Here is a 19,040-nt window from a genome sequence, read left to right as displayed (position 1 = left end):
CCTATTGCTCTGAGTATTGGGACATCCGGGACACTCAGTCTTAGGCTGCTGAATGGCATTCAGAACCACACTTGCGGGCCTGAGGCAGGAAGACATTAGTGGTAAAGATTTAAACTTCATGGAAAGGAGATGTGTCATTAGCTAAAGGCAGTTGTATTGGCTGAGACATAGCTCAAAGATAAAGCATTTGCCTTGCATTAATCCAGCACCACCAAAAATGAATGAATGAATGAAGCAACTGCTTCCTGTACACTGTCTTGCTTGTGCTTGACAATCCACTCATACAAGCATCATGCTCAAGGCCTCCTGTAAGGATAGGATAGCCCTTCTGTTCCATTTGGCAGACAGGAGAAGATCACACAGGAAACATGAGAGCCTCATAGCTCCAGTGAGGTAATGGTGATTACTTTGTTGGGGTGGCCTGGCTCCCCAAAATACCCAGCTGATGCTTGAGCCCTCTGTCCTAAGCTCCCACAGTGTCCTGGAACTTCGTTCTCACACTCTGCTCAAGCACTGTCATCTCTCGGCTCAAGTTGCATCCCCAGAACTTAAGATGTTCATCCCTCCATTGCTGAATGAATAAATGAATGAATGAATGAATGAATGAACGAATGTGATGCCCTTAGGTATGCAAAGCAGAAGTGCCAGCCACCCCTATGTTATCCCAAGAACATCTGAGTCAGAACCTAAGTCTCTACACCATGGTAGGAACTAGGGGCTCTGGCAACACTACATCTACCTTTTGGAAGGTGGGACTACAGTAACAAATAAAAGGTGTGAGAACTCACTAGAAAGAGAGTCCTAGGTCCCAATGAGCAAGCCACACAGGCTGAGGCAGGAGGCAAAGGCTTAATGCTAAGCAGGGTTTCTTGGGGGAGGGGTTGCAAATGGTGAGAAAAAAATCTGTGAGAAACGTAAGCCGCAGCAAGAGTTAACTCAGGGCCATGAGGATGAGAAAGGGAAACAGAGCTGGGTGACATGGAAACAAACAGCTGGCCTTCTGAGATATTCCTGTAGTCTTCCCAGAGTCCTTTCCACTCCCTCTGCACAAGGGACTCACAAGAAGTGAGGCATCGGGTTCCTTCCTTCATCCCACATCCCATGCTTGTTGGCAGAGGTTGACTCAGAGAAGGGTTCCTAAAGAAAGTGAGAGCTGGTTGAGGGATCCCTAATGCATGTCCAGAGGCCCTCTGGTTTTTCTCATCATCCATAGCCCTCAAGACAAGACCCATCCTTCCCTGCATTTCACCTGCTTCCTCTACTCACCGCCTTTGGGACAGAAGCCCCTCGGAGCTCACAGACGATCCAAGGACAGCCAGCCAGTCTGGAATGGAGGCTGCACTCCCAAGTAGTTTCTTCCCCTCACCTACAGCACCCACGTTTGTCCTGCTTCCCAACACAAACATGAGGCTATACCTTCCAGAAGTGCTTCAGACTTTCCAGCAGTGCTGAAAAGAGCACTGTCACCCCACTCCACACATGCATCTAGAGCTGCCATCTTTGCAATGGCCAGAGCCATTCCCACTCAACTCAGAGCAACCTGGCAGGCAGAGCAATACTCCCTTCTGGCTTGTGCCTAGTTAGCCTTCCCTTGAACAGGAAGTCAATAGGAACTGTAGGCCATGTCCCCCCAGGTTGTCTCCAGGGATGTGCTGTTACTAGAAGATCTGAGAATCCCAGCTATGGGCTCAGCTGAATAATGCCAGGAAAGCAAGGGAGGAAAGTGATAGACTAGAGTGTGGCCTTTGAAACTAGGCTGTAGGACACCCCAGATTTCCCCTGAGAAGTAGCTCTGTATGGTCAGCACCTTCATTTCTCCTGGTCTCAGAGTTCCCTCTGTAAGTGGCCTGAGAGCCCGTGAGTAGCACATGAGTGAGTGGCTCATTGCCAGACACAGCTTAAACAGCCTGTCACTGGCAATAGAACCTTGTATGGCCACTACTACTCCCGGGTCCCTGGTTCCTCCAAGTCTACAATGCTCCAAGAACAGGGCTCATTTCACAGCAGATGAAGAGCTAGAAAAACTCTGTAGCACTGCATGGAGATCTCAAGAACTTAGGTTGGTGTTAAGTAAGAGTGGGGCTCAGGGCAGCGTCTTTGAGTTTTATCGCTGTGAAGGGACAACGTGATCACAGCAACTCTTATAAAGGAAAACATTAGTTGGGGATGGCTTATAGTTTCAGAGGTTTAGTCCATTATCATCATGGTGAGAAACATGGGTGATAACCAGCAGACATGGGGCTGGAGAGGCAGTTGAGAGGTCTACATCTTGATCCATAGACAGTAGAAGGAGACTGTCTCAATGGACATAGCTTGAGTATAGGAGATCTCAAAGCCCCACCCCCACCCCCAGTGACAAACTTCCTCCAACAAGGCCATACCCCCTAATAGTGATACTCTCTATGGGCCAAGCATTCAAATACATGAGTTGGGGGGGGGGATAGCTATTCAAACCACCACAAACAGGATGAGCCTCTGTCCCTAAATATGTCTCTAGCCAACAGGAGGTCCTAGACCCTGGGATACTGAACCTCAGGAAAAGCCGGGGATTACAAAGAGTGATTGTCCCAGTCACAGCTGGGACCCAAACTCATGAAGGCTATTGTGAATCCCACCCTAGACTAGCCTGGACAGACACAGCAGTCATTGCCTGTCGCTGTGGTAATCTGGCACCATAGAGAAGAGGGCCACAGCTCATTCTTCTTGGCCTCCCACAGCCTAGCATGCATTAGATGCCTGCAAAAGTCCTCCGGACCAGCTAGCCAAAGCCTCAGGGGCTTCTACCTCACTCTGAGTGACCTTGAGTCACCCTCAAATGGCAGGTGCCAGCAGAGACACAGCCTCCTGACCTCGGAGCAGAACGTTAACTTTGAAAGCATCTGATTCAAATGACCTAAAAGCTTCAAGCTCAAAGTTACAGAACCAAGCGGATGCCTTGATGAGGGAAAAGATGCTTTCTAAGAGGAAATTCACACCCAGTGACATCCCGAGGAGGTTGTCCACTTAACATCTCAGATGGTGACAGAATCCCCAGGACACAGGCTGTTCCAAACAGGAGCCTCCCCAGAGCCCGGAGGCTGGGCATTGTCTGTGCAGCTGCCCCCACAAGTGCCTTGCTATGGACACACCTGAGCCATGGCTAGGCATAGACCCAGCTCTGCCGTTTATACCTGTGTGACATGGGCAAGTTGGACTATTGAGCAGCTGAAAGAGAAAATTAATCCAAACACGGCAGGCACATTCTGCCTGCAGGCAGTTTGTCACCCAGGGTGTTTGTGTCCACCTTTGTCACAGTGATGGCAAAGCAGAGTCAGTCTTTCATCCATCCCTGTTTCATTTTTTATTCCTGGCATCCCAGAAGCTTCCACACAGGAGCACAGAGCAAAGGCTACTAAAAGGAAAGGGGCTGTGGCTCCATCCCTGCATCACCAACTCCCAAGGATGTCCTTGTTTCCCTTGCCACACCTCAGGAAGCAGAGCGCTTCTCCAACCCTGTCAGACAATTGCTAGGGAAAATGCTGTCTGGTCCCTTCTAGAGTCTGCCCTCTTACCATCCTGGGGCAGTCAGAATTCCACAGTACCTTCCCCCTCCTCTTTCTCTTTATATTCAACTGCAGGACCAGTCACCATTGGCATCTTCTCTTCCCTCTGTGACATTCCCTGGTGCTGTGCCTCCACAGCTACCCTCTCCATCCTTCCTACCTCCTCATTCCCTGATCCCTGTGCCCCTTCATCACTGTCCTATGTGTACCTATCTCTTCCTTGGGTAGACACCACAGTGTGTCTCAGAACCTGGCATGAAGCTAGCTACTCAGACCACGTCAAGTCTGTCCCCAAGGAACTGAGAAGGCTCAGCCTTTTGCTGTGTGACTGCAGAGCAGGAAAGGAAGCCCAGGTCAGCCAGGTCCCCTCCACACAGCTCTGGATAGACTAGAAGCCCTGGTGCCCCTCATTATCCACCCCTCCTGTCACACTTCCTAGGGAAAACAAACACGGCTCTGGTTTGATATCCGGCCGGAGGCCCTGGCAGTAAGATTCGCATTTGAAAGTTTCCCTTGCATTAATTTCAGACGGAACATAAATACGGACTTGGGATGCCTCTTCCAGGAGGAGAAAACTGGAAACCCGCATGCTCACTGGAGAGAAAACATGTGTGCTGGCCGAAGGCACCCGCGTTACTCTGGAGCCTGTGCGGGGGGGAAACATCTGGTTCTCTCCTCCTCCGCCACCCAGCCCCCACTGCAGTCTTGAAATTGCCCAGTTAATTGGCGCATTGTTCATGCTGAGCACTTTCTCTCCAATCTGCTGAACCTTGGAAGGTACACACGTTTCTGACCATTCCCTGCCCCCAACCATGATCTTGGCATCTCTGCAGCTGCCAAGTACTTCAGAGTGGATGTGATGGAGCTTGCCATGAACTGGATCAGTTCTGGGGATGAGCCCCAAAAAGCCTTACCTCGTACCAGCTCTGTGACCTTGGGCAAGTCCTAGTCTCCTTGCTGAGCCTCAGTTTCCTCATCTATAAAGTGGGAGCACCTTCAGTGGTTACTTGAGGATGAAATGGAACAGTGTGGTCTGGAGGCTTCTAAATGTATTAAGGTCACCACCAGGTGAAACCATACAGTGTGTGTGTGTCGGGGGGGGGGGGGAATGGAAGCCAGATGGTACAATTGCATATGGGGAAGCTGAGTCACAAAGAGGGAAAGGAAACTACCCAAGGCCACAGGGTTCATGGATGGGCTGAGTATTGTGCCCAGGCTCTGCCATGCCCTACCTACCCTTGCCAGAGGGTCAGGTGGGGCTGGCAGACTATGCTCTCTGTCCTCCAAGCCTTGTGCACTGGCACAGCACATCATACACCCAGAAGAAAGGAACCTCTTCTCAATTCTGAAACACCCTACCACCCCTTTCCTGTTTGTATGTAGATGTCTGTAAGTGGCCCCTGGTTTGTCTTCAGGAGACAAGTCCAGCCTCTCCCCATGGTGTTGAAACTCTGTACTCCCCGAGCCTGAATGTTCCTGATGACCATCTAATGCTGCCCATCCTGGGACCATCTCCCCAGTGCATCCTTTGCTGCCAACTCTGGTTCTCTCTCTCTCTCTCTCTCTCTCTCTCTCTCTCTCTCTCTCTCTCTCTCTCTCTCTCTCTCTCTCTCTCTCTCTCTCTCTCTCTCTCCTGGCTTCTTCCTCTTCCATTCTCTATGTGGGTTTCATCCCATCTCTGTCCTATCATATTCTTTCTCCCTCCCCCCATTCCCATCTGGGTATCTTTCCTCTTCCCTCTTCTCCCCCTGAAGTTGTTACCACATCTCTTACAGCTGGTCTCTGGCCTCTCTTCTCTGCCTTTCTCTTTTGCTTCCTGGGTCCTAAAGTTCTCTCCTCCCCACTCCCATTTCCCCCCTGTAATAGATAGTCCCTCTGCTTTTCTTCCTACTTCCCTCTTTGTGTCTCCTTGGCTCCCTGTGCCCTGCCCTCTCTTTCCTCTTCTGTTGTCCTCTCTGGACTCAGCAAATGAAATGGAACGTGTCTTCCTGCAGAGAACTGGCCAGAGAACAGCTGGAAGCTAATGCTGGAGGGAGATGCTGAGTGGTGGCCAGGAGCCCCAGGGAGGCTGGGCAAGCCAAGCAGGCTAAGCCCCAACATTGTGGGGCCCCTTTGGAAACCTTCCACCACCTTGCCTGCAGGTTCCAGCATGGGGGTGGTGCCTTGTTCAGAATTTCCAACTTTGGAGACAAGCCTAAGCACTGTCTGCCAACCCCTGGGGACAGCATATGCTGGACCCTGACTCTGGCCTGTATAGGGGCCAAGCTCCTAGGATTGGTGGGATCTTGAGGAGAGTCACCAAGGGCCAGGGCTGGGCTACAAGAATGGGGGAAACTTGGGTCTCCTGGGGACAGGATGAGATCATGGAAAGGATGTGGAGTAAAAGACTGTGTCACTCATTCATTCAACAAACATTTGTGGAGCCATGGTGGTGCGCCAAATTTGGGCTTAACTCTGGGGACAAAGATGAATCAGGCACGGCCCCGCCCTCAGAAAGCTTATATCCCACCTCCACCCCCATCAGGTGGCTCTGTGAGAGCACTCACAGAGTTACTCAGATCAGGGCTGTGGGCAGGTCAGGTTAGCTGTAGTTGGAAGGGACTGAAGAGTACTGCAGTGTGGCTGCAGGTGGTGGTGGCTGGATGGTCCAGTATATTTGAGAGGAAACATTCAGGGTCTCTGTTGACTGGGGGAGGATGAAGGTCAGGGTAGCTTGAGTAGCAATGTCCAGTAGAAGCACAGTAATAGCATGGAGGAGGGTAAGCAGGGTTAGTGAGCTCCTTGGGAGGGTTATGTGGAGATGTCCATGGGCCACTGAGTTAGTCATCACTACTGTGGGTAGCACAGGTGTGAGTAGAACAGAGAGGAAAGAGGCCAAGGGCAGGTTTCACAGCTCCTGTTTGGACTGGGAAAAAGAAAACCCACTAAGGGTGTCACCAGATGAGTAAGGACACGATGACGAGGGCACAGACCAGTAGGAGGCTTGAGCACTAAGAGGCTCCAACTGTGGATCTCATGAGACCAAGCACCAGAAAGGGTAAATGTCAGGAACACTGGCTGCGATTCAGGATTACATCACTGAGTTCTGGGCACAGATGATATAGAAGGGTCATTTCTAGGGTTGACAAGGAGCATAGAGGAGAAGTACCATTCTCCCAGGAGGAAGGATGAGAGGGGGAGAGAAGAGTGTGGCTCAGAGGAGGAGATGGTGGAAATTTGAGGTAGACCTGCTCGCTTTCTCTAAGTATCCCCAGACTAAGGAAAGCAATCCAATTCAGAAACCTTAAGGTTGAGGGAGTGCCAGGGCTCTTAAGCAGACATGGGAGACACCCAGAGCTCACAACAAAGCAGCATCCCTTGAGGTCTACACCTCAGAAACCACATAGAGTTATGCCAACTCTGGGCCCTCTGACAATCCACAGTATAGCCTCAGACAGTCAGTGGGTGTCACCTGCTTCTCCTGGACATCACACAATTTGGAGTTTTCACTGATAGCTCTTGAAGACTTCTGGGCAGATGTGGGGACCACAGTTGGACCATTGGAGCTTATCATTAAAGCCAGTTCTCCATGGACAAAGAGGGGGACTTACCTCATTGTCCAGAGCAGGGGCCATGAGTACCTGGCAGAGTCCTTCCTCCTGGGCATTAAAGAGAGCAACCACTGCTCTCTTCCAGCTCAACAGAGCCAAATGAGGGTGATAACTCCTACCTATCCAGGGACAGGTTCAGCTCCCTTAATTCAGCATCCTGGCCAAGGACTTTTACTCCCACCTCTCTAGGCTGAAGAGCTACAGGCTCATTTGACATTTTGGGGGAAAGACACCAGTGACAGGAAAGCTAGGGTCATAGGCTGTCTTAGTTGGTTTCCATTTCTGTAGTAAAGCACTGTGACCAAAAGCAACTTAGGGGAAGAAAGGGTTTATCTTACATTTCCAGGTAACATTTCATTGCCCAGAAAGGGTAGGGCAGAAACTGGAGGCAGGAACTGAAGTAGAGACCATGGAAGAATGCTGCTTTCTGGCTTACTTGGTTTGATTTTTTATCCAACCCACAGCCTCCTGCCCAAGGTTGATACCTCACACAATGGGCTGAGCCCTCCTGTATTAATCAGCAATAATAAAATGTTTTAAAGCCCCACAGACATGCCCACAGATCAATCTAATCTGATGAAGGCCATACTCCTTTGAAGTTCTCTCTTCTCAGGTGACTCTGCTCTGTGTGGAGTTGAAAGAAACTAACCAGCACACAGGCTGAGGGAGAGACTAGGATGTCAGCATGCCAGGTCAAAGTCAGAATCTGGGCTTCACAGTTCACACTGCGCTTTTGTCTCTCCTGCATAGAGACCCCTGCCTGCCTCATTCCTCCTCCAGTTGCACACACTGCCCTCCACCTGGACCTCTCATCCCACCCCATTCCCATCCTCACCTAGTAGCACTGCCTCCTCCAGGAAGTCTTCCCTGTCACCACACTATTGTAGATGTCTCACACACCTGCACAACTTCCTGCGGTGTCCTATGCATTGGAGATAGTGCCTTGATCTTAAGAGCCAGAATCTGAGACAGAGGCGCCGGACTAGGACTGTCATCACCATCCAAGCATGGGCTATGCAATAGTCAGTGTTCATTAAACCAATGGCATTAGTGTATGAGAAGAGAGAGAGAGAGTCAAGTAGAAAAGGAAAAAGAGGAAATGAGGAGGGAGTAAAGGGAAAGGGAAGGAAAGAAAAGCAAAGGAAGGAGGGAGGGAAAGGGAAGGAGGCAGGAAGAAAGGGGAAACATCTTTTCAGGGGATCTTGAATGAAACAAAACTTTCCCCTATGGACCAATGGGCTAGGGAAGCCTATGTTCATCCTGCATTTCTTTTTTTTTTTATATATTTACAATTTTTATTTTTTTTAATTTTTAATATTTTTATTACATATTTTCCTCAATTACATTTCCAATGCTATCCCAAAAGTCCCCCATAGCGCCCCCCACTTCCCTACCCACCCATTCCCATTCTTTTGGCCCTGGCATTCCCCTATATTGGGGCATATAAAGTTTGCAAGTCCAATGGGCCTCTCTTTCCAGTGATGGCCGACTAGGACCTGGAGGGCATTATCTTGAGTGAGGTAACACAATCACAAAAGAACTCACACAATATGTATTCACTGATAAGTGGATATTAGCCCAAAACTTAGGATACCCAAGATATAAGATACAATTTGCTAAACGCATGAAACTCATCCTGCATTTCAATCCCTCCCTCTGACAGAGAAAACTGAGACTCTGGGGGGTAGCCTACGCACCCAAGCGTTCAGAGGAAGTATAGCACAGGCTGGGATAGCACTCCTGGCATCCTCCCTGTGTGGTGATAGTTCCAGTAACGTCCAGGTAGAACCGCAGGAGCTCTGACTGGCCAGCTAGGGAAATATGGCTGTGTGTCAAGCTAGAGGACCAGAGGACTGAGGGTGGCCCCCTTGCTCCAACCACTGTGCAGGGCAGGTCCCGCAGACTCCCTCTGACTCGGGAGCTTGTCTGTTCCTGCCAGCTTGACCACTGTGTCCTCTGCCTCCCGGGGGCTGTCAGTGTGCTCACCTTCCTGCTTCTCACATGGCACCACTCATCACAAGCCATCAGAGTCGGGGGACAGTAATTAAATTCCTGCTTCAATACCCAGGATCTGAACTAAATGTGAACAGGAAGGTGTTGTTACCTGTGGGGCCACAAGGCAGACTCAGTATCGAGAGAGCCTGGAGCACTCGGGAAGTAAAGAGCAACCCAAAGTGCTCATACGACAAAGACTGAGGCCGAGAGGGAGGGAGAGGACAGGGCCTAACCCAGGCAGTTACTGCGTCCACAGTCACTTGGCATCCACAGGACTCTCCTAATCACCGGCTAAAATGTACAGACATCTTGCCTGTACCCTGGTGAGGGGAGGCCACCCCCCTTCTTCTGGGCCCTGGGCTGAATTATCCACCTGTGTATGTATGGTATCTCATACAAAACAGGTGTACCACAAATGCTTGCTGAGAGAATGAATAGTATCTGAGAGGTGAGATGGAAATCACACACACACACACACACACACACACACACACACACACCCTTCTGGAGGCCATCTCAGAAGGCACCTCCTCTAGGTCACTGTCAATATCTGCCAGGTCCTACATTGGGGGGGGGGGGTATGGCTTCTCTAGTACCTGGACCTCCATGGGTAGATGGTGAAGAAATGAATCTAGATGCTTAGATCCACCCAGCACATGCTAAGCATGTGTAAGACCCTGGCCATGTGTAAGGCTGTGGCAAGGTGGCCTCTGCCCCCTGGAGGGCTCTCAGGGAACTGAGGAAAGGAGGCATGAGTTGCTGGAAGCATTTACAAGGAGGAGCCATAGATCTGCTGGAGCCTTTCATGACTGTTGTAGGCTTCCCCACTCCAAGTGAGCAGGCACTAGGGTTAGCTTAGTAGCATTAGGCACAGTCATGAAATTGGCAGCATTTGGGAGCCATTACTGTACACTAGCCCCTGTTCTCTGGAGTCCTCACAGGCTAGAGCAGGTAGTTATAATCACTCCCACTTTACAGGTGAGGAAACTAGAGCATGCAAAGGCACAACCTGTGAGTATCAGGGCTGGGATGTGGGTACAGGCAGGGCGGACCAAGTGTACATCTGAGATACGATACTTGGATTTGAAGAAACCCTATTGCTAAAGTCTAGACATTCTATGTCTCAATACCTGTTCTGAAGACCATTGGGGGACCTCCACTGGCATAATTCATTAGCCCAGACAGAAACCCAAGGGATAACCATCTATCTTTTGGATGACAAACTGGCATATGGCTGAGACCACACTGCATCTTATGTTCTAGGTCACTTTCTGGGGAACAACACTGTCATCGATGTCCTAAGACAGGCAGGGCTGGAGGTGGACCACACACCTGCTGGGCAAGCCATCCACGGGTAAGCATCAGGGTACATGTTGGCATTTGGAGCAGGCTTGTGCACTGCTGCCTGACTGCAAGCTATGGTCACTGCCCATGATGACCTGCTCAGGCCTAAGGGTAGAGCTGTGAGACAGACTGCATGTTCTCATGAGAACAAACTGAGCCAGGCATTGGAGTGCTAGACAGAGGGAGGCTGCTATACAGTTGTGTTGGGATCTCCTAGTGCAGTGGGAGCAGGAACAGAATGTGGAATAACAAATCTTGATGTCCGGATACAAATAGATTGGACAGGGGCGTAGGTGACTTCAGTTATACCTTAGAGAGTCAATGGACAGACAGGCCCTGAATGAAGATGGGGCCATGGGATGAAGAGGCTACAGTTTGGTTTATTCCCTGTGTCCATCCCCACTGCATGCTGCCCCTCCCATTCATGGTCCTTTGCTTCCTGCCTGAACCTACTCCATTGCTTCCTTGGGCTGAACCCCTTCCTACCAGTACACTCCCACTCTGCCTACAGAGCCACTCTCCCAACCTCTTTCTGTGTGGGTTCCTATTCTACCTCACCCCACCAGTCCCCACTCTGGACTTTTCCCAAGGATGGGGATCAGCTCTGCATAGCTGAGCATCTACAGCACCAACATCAGGCAATAACCAGGCTCGAGATCTCAGATCCCCTGAAACTCTCAGGTCAAGTGTCAGGCTCCTCAAACTCAGAGATTCATGCTCCAGTCTTTATGTAGGAACCTTCTCACCAGCCCACAAGAGTGGCCCCATTGTGAATTCAACCTCTGTCCTTATGGTTACAGGACCCAAAGTCAGAAGGAGGCTTTCTTTAATCACAACCAAGCAGACAGGTGGTATTGGCTGCTGACTCTGCATAGGGCTTCAGGTGCTTCTAACTCATGGTCAGAGCCTGGCAAGGCAGGAACTATGAACATCCCTGATGTTGCTGGGACACCTAAACCTAACATGAATTCACCTGCAGGGCATATTGGTATGACAGTCCCGAGAGCACAGACCGCTCCATACCATACCACCTAGTTCTATGTGACTTCTCTGGGGATTTATGAACCCTAGTGGTGGGAGCTCTGCTGTTTTGGAGGGGGCTAGGGCAGGAGTAGGGCCCTGATGGAGGTAGTCTTAGGTCAAGGCACTCCTCTAGTCCTCTCCTATTCTCTCACTTCACCTTCTGCCTACAGCCCAGAGGACATTCCACTTGAAGCTCATTGTGTGTGGTCAGGCAAGGCAGGGGAGGTGGGCAGGCTTCTATTCATCTTGGAGCTCAGGCATTAGAGGAGGAGATCCCCTCCTCTGCCCCCATGGCCTCGCTGGAGGCTCCGTTCAGAGGATTCTCAGCCTCTGTCTCCTGTACAGGGAACGAAGGAACTGGCAGGGCAGAGGGGGTGGAAATACTGTGGAGGCAACAACAATAAAAGCCATCCTTGGCCACAGGTGCTTCCTGTAGCTATCTTTTTGTCTGACTGTTTTGAATTATCTCCTCAACAGCTGCAGCATCTCCAATAGCTTAGACCCTGGGAGTCTGGAGTTGCCATGGGGGTTGGGAGAGGATGAGCTGAGCCATGTCCTTTTTCTCTTCAAAGAGAGGGAAGCCCCTCACCCACTCACGGCTGCAGTGTGTGGAGGGGAGGACAGGCTGCTTTCAGTCCTGGGTACCACCTCCCTCACAAGATGTTTGCTTGGACACAATTCCTAAAATCACTCCCAACCCTCCAGGGCCAGATGTCCCCAAGGAATTCCTTTTGGGCCACAGAAAGCAAAGAATAAAAGGAAGAATGTCTGCAGGATGAGAGGCATATCCTACTTAGAGCACAAATTCCACAAACATGACTAAGTGACCCTTGAGGGCTTGCATAGTCAGGTTCCTTTGCTGGGTGGCTCACGTCAGAGATGTTTGGTAGGCACCAGACACTGGGCTGGGTCCTCAGCTCATTCACACTCATACCATTCTGATGAAACAGGCAACAGTATTCCTCTATCCCCTTTCTTCCCCAGAACACTGCTCATACATATTCTGGGCCATGAGTTGTTACATGGGTTGTAGACTGTATCTATCAGCCTTCAGTTTGAGCTCAGTGACTTAGCCCTGTTTCCACCTCCATTCAAAAGATGATCAATATACATCCAGTGCACAGACAGCTGGATGAATTGATAACACGCGCAGCCTGATTAGCATTAACTATTCAGTGTCCTGGGCTGCCTACTACTGCCAGACACTATTCTAAGCCCTTCATCTATGTTCGCCTATAACCTCACGGTGTCCCCGGGAGGTACAAACCATCACGTCCCCCCTTTACAGGAAACTGAGGCACAGCAAAGTTAGATAATTCTCCTAGAATCCCTCTGTCAGAAATATTGTTGAGTGAAACCGTGATCAAGTTCAAATATGAGCATAGACCTCATTTTACACCCATCCCTCTGCTCTTGCACCTAATCTCTGCTATGTGTTGGTGTTCTCCTCCTCAGCAGTGTGGCCAACTGATAGTCTGTGTGTTTTACTCTGTCCTCATTGTAGGTATGAGCTGTAGGCAGGGGTTGGGGGCATCTGTTTAAGTCACTGCTGATAGTTTCAGAAGAAAATGCTAGCTGTGGGGAGTCTATGGACTAAAAGATGAAAAAATTTAATCAATGTTCTGTCTCTATAGCAGACAGTGGTTCCCCTGGGTCCCTCCAGCCTATCCCAGCAGGGAAACTCTGGAGTCCCTTGGCCTTGAAGACATCCCCTCTGCATTCCCTTGTACACATGGCACACTCACATTCTGTTTCTCTTTGCAGTCCTGCTGCTGCTGGAAGCCCAGCTCCCCGTCCTGAGATCACCTCTCCTGCCAGCCCAGCTCCAGGAACCCCAGCTGCTGCAGTCCCAGAAGCAACCTCAGCGACCCCCACCACCCCTCCTGAGGAGGAAGACCCAGTCCTGTCCCCACACCTCTTGCTCCCCGACAGCCTAAGCCAGCTAGAGGAGTTTGGAAGGCAGAAGTGGCGAAAAAGACTAAATAAACATCAGCGGCCAAGGCAGTTCAATGACCTCTGGGTCCGAATCGAGGACAGGTGAGCGGGGGAAGGGGGGAGCTTGTCTAGGAGCTCGTTGTCAGCCTCTCCTAGGGCTTAGTGCACTGCCACAGGCCCTGCTCTGAGCAAGAAGGGACAGAGGTGTCAGAGGCTCTCCCCTGACTCCCGAGGATCTCCATGGGCATTTTGGGGATGTATAGAACATGTTCCCATCTCTCTTTGGTGCTTTATTATCAGCATACGAGCAGGTAGAATTCTCTGCAGTTTAAAAGTGGCATGAGCCTGTGATGCTGGCTCAAGAAGATAACAAGTTCAAGACCAGCCTGGGCAATTAGTGAGAGTCTATCTCAACATGAAAAGTAGAAAATAATCTGATGATGAAACATCGCAATACAGTGCCTGCCTAGTATGTACAAGGCCCTGGCCTCAACTCCTAGAATTGATCAGTTAATTGATTAAAATTAAAATGAAGAAGTGGACACTTCCCCTGCTGCCACTAGCAAAAGTCTGCCATGCCAGGCCTGCACCTGACTCATGTGTCCCATGGACTGGAGGTGAAAACAAGAGCAAACATGGCAGGCTGGGTATCTCAGAAGATGTCAGACCCCTATGCTGGGAAAGTGTGAGCAGTGTCACTATAGCAGGGAGATTCTGGAGGGGCCTCATCCTGTAAAAGAAAAGAGTACTAGGCCATGCATGCTGTGGTTCATGTGTTACTATGAGCCCTGCTTAAGCAGGCAGGTACAGAACACATCCTGAGGTGCTACCCCCCTTCCACATGCCCCTCCTGCCAACAACACCTCCTGCCTCGAGCTGACACCAAGGCTCCCATTGCTCCAAGATTGTCTATCTTCCCCTCTCCCACTCAGTTTCTCTCCAGAGCAATCTCTCTAAGTGAGCAGTGTGGCAGAAATCTCTACATATAGTGAAAACTGTCACTAGGGAATGTCTGAGGAAGGGACCAGGGTCCTCTCCACTGCAATAGTGAGTCCTGAATCTGATGCTTAGACCGTGGAACCTCAGAACCCAGGTCCCTGTCTGGATCTTAATACCATCCAGTTGTACATTTATGAACATGAACCAATGTCTGGAGCCAAAGGTACAATCCCAGGCCTCCCAGGGAACCAGAAACTGACTCCTGGCTCTTCTACAGCCAGGTAGCTGAGCTAGTGACAAAAGATTGATGTAGTCCAGGTCCTGTCACAAAGGCATGGCATGCACTATCATAAAAAGACTGACAATGCGTAGGCATCAAAGCCCCTGAGCATTTAGGTGTTGGTGCAAGTGCCTCCCTGGGCTACTGGAGAATGTAGTTCTGCAGTGACCTCATCAAACCTACCCCAACGGCAGAGCCATCGCTAAGCGGCTGAGACACACTAAAATCAGGTGCCCAGTATGGGCTACTCAGCCTAACTGGGTACAGGAACCTGGAGTTTTAGAGAGCTGCATCCTTCAGTTGTGGGGAAGTTTGCAGGCTACCAGCAGTCCACTAGAAGCTTCCAACAGTCTGATTAGTCAAAGTTCTGGTCAGTAGAGGACTCTAACTCATTGAGTAACAGGGGGCTAGGCTGTCAGCTCCAGCAAAGAGTCCCCAGCCTCTAACTGTATCTGAAAGCAAAATTTAGACAAATGACATTGGGCAGTTTCCTTTTTACAACACGGGATCTGGAAAACAGACCCTGGCTTCAGGGAAAGAAAGCAGCTTTTCTTTGGCAGTGGGGAGCCTCCTCCACCCCAACAGGTAAAACTGAGGTTGGCTGACACACCTTCCTCTGCTCAGGCTAGGAGAGAAGGCTCCACCAAAGAGCAGTTTGTTAAAGATTTTCACTGCTTCTTGGAAAAGAGTGGGGCCTGTGCTCTCCAGGAAGCCCAAGGACAAGGCACAGGCTCCCATACTCAAAAGCTTTCTTCCACCTTCCCAGAAGTCCCCAAATCTCCAGTTTTCTGAGACAGAGCAGAGGACAAGATGGAGCTCATGTGCAGCCCTTCTGACAAGCCACCTTTCTTAGAACTTTGCTATATTCTGTTTCTCACTCTGTTCCTAAATCCAATGAGAGCCCGCCCTCACCCCTGCCTCTTCCTGCACATCTGCCACCTACACTCCCGCAGCAGGGCCCCTAAGGGGACTCTGGTCTCTGACCTCACCTTGCACACCTCATTGATCCTGAAATGGCCCACAAGGATGCTTGCCTGCTTTGGGGCTCTCACATCCTTTTCTGCCTTCCACCTCCACTGGATCCTCACCAGGCTACATGCCCTCATAGGCTATGCCTTGTCCCCTCTACCAAATTGTTCTTGCTTCTCTCTGCTTAGGGTGGCACACCAGTGGGCCCTTGTAAAGCTCCCACTGTGCTACTTACACCCATCACATTGCATCGCAGTCCCATCAGGAGTCACAGAGAGCGGGCCTGTTTTGCAGGGAAGGACTCAGAGTCATCCAGATCAGTGAATGTGCTAAATGACAGAGACTCAGAACTGTCACCCAGGTCTAACTCTAGGTTCATGTTTGTCACCCACCATCTAAGTGTTCTTCTCATCTGCACCTGGCCAAGCTCTCCCATCTGCCCTAGCCTCCCATGGGAGCCCTTGTCTTGACACCATTGCCAACAGGACATTTCTTTGCCTTTGTTTCTAGACTGGGGGATCCTGAACATAGATCTGGTTTGGATGGCTTCAGGTCACCTAAGGCCTCACTAGGGGAAGTGTCTTTGACTGTACACTTGAGCCTAAGGAAGAGGGAATCAGGGATGCAGGATGTGAGTGCCTGCCTGGGACACCACCTGGAGCAGGCTGGCCTCCCTTCACCCTTCATTACCCCAAGATGTAAACATGGTGGAGGAAGTTTAGAGTAGCAGCTGCCTGTGGCAGGATGATTTATGGGGACCAGTGGAGAGGGCTGGTGTGTCCACAGATGGATGAATGGCAGCAGAGTGTTCACAGGAATCTCTTACCTCTGAGCACCAGATAGACCGGCAGCAGGGAAAGGTGTGAGCAGGGCAAGCCAAGGCAGAGACCATTCCTGTAAAACATGGGCCTGTGACAATCCTGGTGACACCTTCTGCTGCATTAGAGCCCTGGCTAGTTTCAGGAGGTTATGGCAACTCTCGTTCTCCATCTCCCCAGGTCTTTAAGCACACAGGAGTGTGTGTGTGTGTGTGCGCGTATGTGTGTGTCTGTAAGAGAGAGGGAGGGACAGAGGGAAGGAGAGACACAGTGAGAAATAAGGAGGTGCAGTGGCTGGCACGTCTAAGTTGGAAGCATATGTTGAGGATGAACAGATGTAGAGAAGAGAGGACCTTCTGACTCCTGGGCATTGGTTAAAGCCAGGCTCAGAGGCAAGCATTAGTATGTGACAGACAGAACCTTGGTGAGCGACACTAGGCAATCCAAGGTACACATGTCAAAGCTCTCGAAGATGGGAGGAGGCACAGTACCCCTCCAGAAGGACTCTGCAGGCCTCCTGTCCACTGTCCCCCCTCTCAGGGCATTCTTCTCACATTCTTCACAATGTGGGGTGTCCCAGGGTAGATACAGTGTCCTTGCGAGGCCAGAACCCCATCTGAACTACCCCGTGAGGATTGGAGAATGAAGTCATTCAATTATTTAAAAAAAAAAAAAAATCTCTGGAAGAACCAGACAGAGTAGTGCTGCAGTCCCACTCCACAGGGCTCTGATGGTACGAAGACGCTGGTAAAGCCTGTATCAGTCCAGCATTGACCCTGGCATAGCTGCTGCTAACATTGTTACTTCCAGAATCTCTGGTCTGGAGTGTCTCAGGCTTCAGTGTGCCCTAGGCTTAAAGCTGTCAATGAGCCATTGGGTAGGGGCTATGAAACACCACCCCCAATTTAGCAAAGACATGTTGGATACTCACAAGTCACCTGTTACTGTGGATTAGTACTGCTGGGGACAGTGACAGATGGCACCCAAGATATTGTCACTGAAAAAGCTCAGGAACCTCAGATCTACAAAGACTCTGGCAATTCCTACCTGTGGGCCCATTTTTCACCTCAGGATGGAAAGTTCCTTCTACCTCTGGCCCACTATAAAGCTTGTAGAAAACATCAGATGGTTAGCCCACAATCTGCGAGGTAGAGGCAAAGGTGAAGGCATTCCTGGGAAGGAGACCGTGGCACAAGATGTAAAGGCCCCAGATACTGAGTGGACACAGCAGGAAGCAGCTAGTAAAGCTAGGTAGCTTTGCCTACATTTGATCTCTTGGCCCAAGATGTCAAAGTCCAGTTGCGAATCACAAGTTCTCCTCCAGCTGCTGGCATGGAGGATCCTAGCATACAAGCTCTGAGTTCTCCGAGGGTGGTGCGCCCTGCATCTCTCCGAGGGTCTCTAAGGAAGTAACTAGAGACAGGTCTCTTCACTACCCCCTGCCATCACTTCCCAGAGAGTCTACTCCAGCCAAGGGCTTTCTATATGGCTGTCGAGGGGGCTTTCATATGTAGTTTTCAAAGAGTAAAAGGTGCACTCGCTCGTGCCCTCAGCCAGGCACAGCTTCTCATACTAGCTAGAAAACTAATGTCCTCAGTGATGCCCAGTGCCGAGGCCTGGAGGGCTCCTGCAGACCTCTCCTGCCAGACTTCATCCCTGCTCCAGGGAGGGGTAGCAACAGACAGTGCCTGGCACTAGCCTCACTTGTCTGTACTTTTCCTTGGACTTCTGCCTGTGGTCTTACTTCTGGCTTTTACTACTGGAAAAGAGATCAAAGTCCCTGAGTCCACTCTTGCCCCTTCGTTGTGTAGCTTGGGAAACTGAGGCCTAGAAAAGAGTATAGTCCCAAATTTACAGATTTGCTAAGGACACAGCACAGAGCCCTGTCTTCTAGCCAGCCAGAGGGGCCTTCCCATACTTGGGGTCCTGTCAACTCAGAGCAGACTTGGCCCCTTCATGCCAGTCGTCGGCAGAGCCTGGGAATGTGCAGTGTGTTTGGTTTGGCCTCTAAACCGTTGTGCCATGAGACAATTTTCCCCAACATAAGCCTGAAAGTGGGTGGGGACCTGGACTGGGGGCCAGCTTGTGAGCAGAGTAAGCTGGGAGGAAGGAGGGAGGTTGTACTCCTAGGGGCTTGTCCCCCTCCCCACCATCCCACTTCATTTTCCTGGGACTCTTTCCAAGCAATAAAAACCCCACTTGGGCTCCAAGGGAGAGTTTTCATCTTTAGTTTTCAAAGTGTGAAAGAAAATACCTATAGGTGCCTTGTGAGACATAATTCCCATTTGGTTTTTGCCCCCCTAGCAAAGGACAGCCTGAGCCCTGGCTCCAGCCACTTCACAGGGCACCTGGCCCACTGCCCTGAAGTCAGCCCTCAGAGCCTCTCAACTACCCAGGCTGAGACACATAACGGCATTGAGGCATGGATGTGTGTGTGTGAGAGAGAGAGAGAGAGAGAGAGAGAGAGAGAGAGAGAGAGAGAGAGACAGAGAGACAGAGAGACAGAGAGACAGAGAGACAGAGAGACAGAGAGACAGAGAGACAGAGACAGAGACAGACAGACAGAGTCAGACAAGAGAGAGACAGAGAGAGAAGGAGAGAGAGG

At 50.6% G+C, this 19,040-nt stretch overlaps 1 protein-coding gene across 2 annotated transcripts in view; it reads left to right on the top strand.

The window, feature by feature from the left end:
• Positions 1–19,040, top strand: part of Trabd2b (TraB domain containing 2B) — a 243,683-nt gene that overhangs the window by 220,526 nt on the left and 4,117 nt on the right. For both annotated transcript variants that reach the window (XM_029476722.2, XM_021161098.3), the window contains exons 5-6: positions 10,391–10,481; positions 13,259–13,531. In XM_029476722.2, coding sequence (XP_029332582.1) covers positions 10,391–10,481; positions 13,259–13,531 — 364 coding nt within the window. The remainder of the gene's footprint in view (positions 1–10,390; positions 10,482–13,258; positions 13,532–19,040) is intronic.

Source organism: Mus caroli, unplaced genomic scaffold (genome assembly GCF_978045245.1).
Source record: "Mus caroli unplaced genomic scaffold, Mus_caroli_1 scaffold_6, whole genome shotgun sequence".
Taxonomy (NCBI): Eukaryota; Metazoa; Chordata; class Mammalia; order Rodentia; family Muridae; genus Mus; species Mus caroli.
The sequence above is the reverse complement of the archived record's forward strand: the minus strand, read 5'-3'. Positions and strand labels throughout refer to the sequence as shown.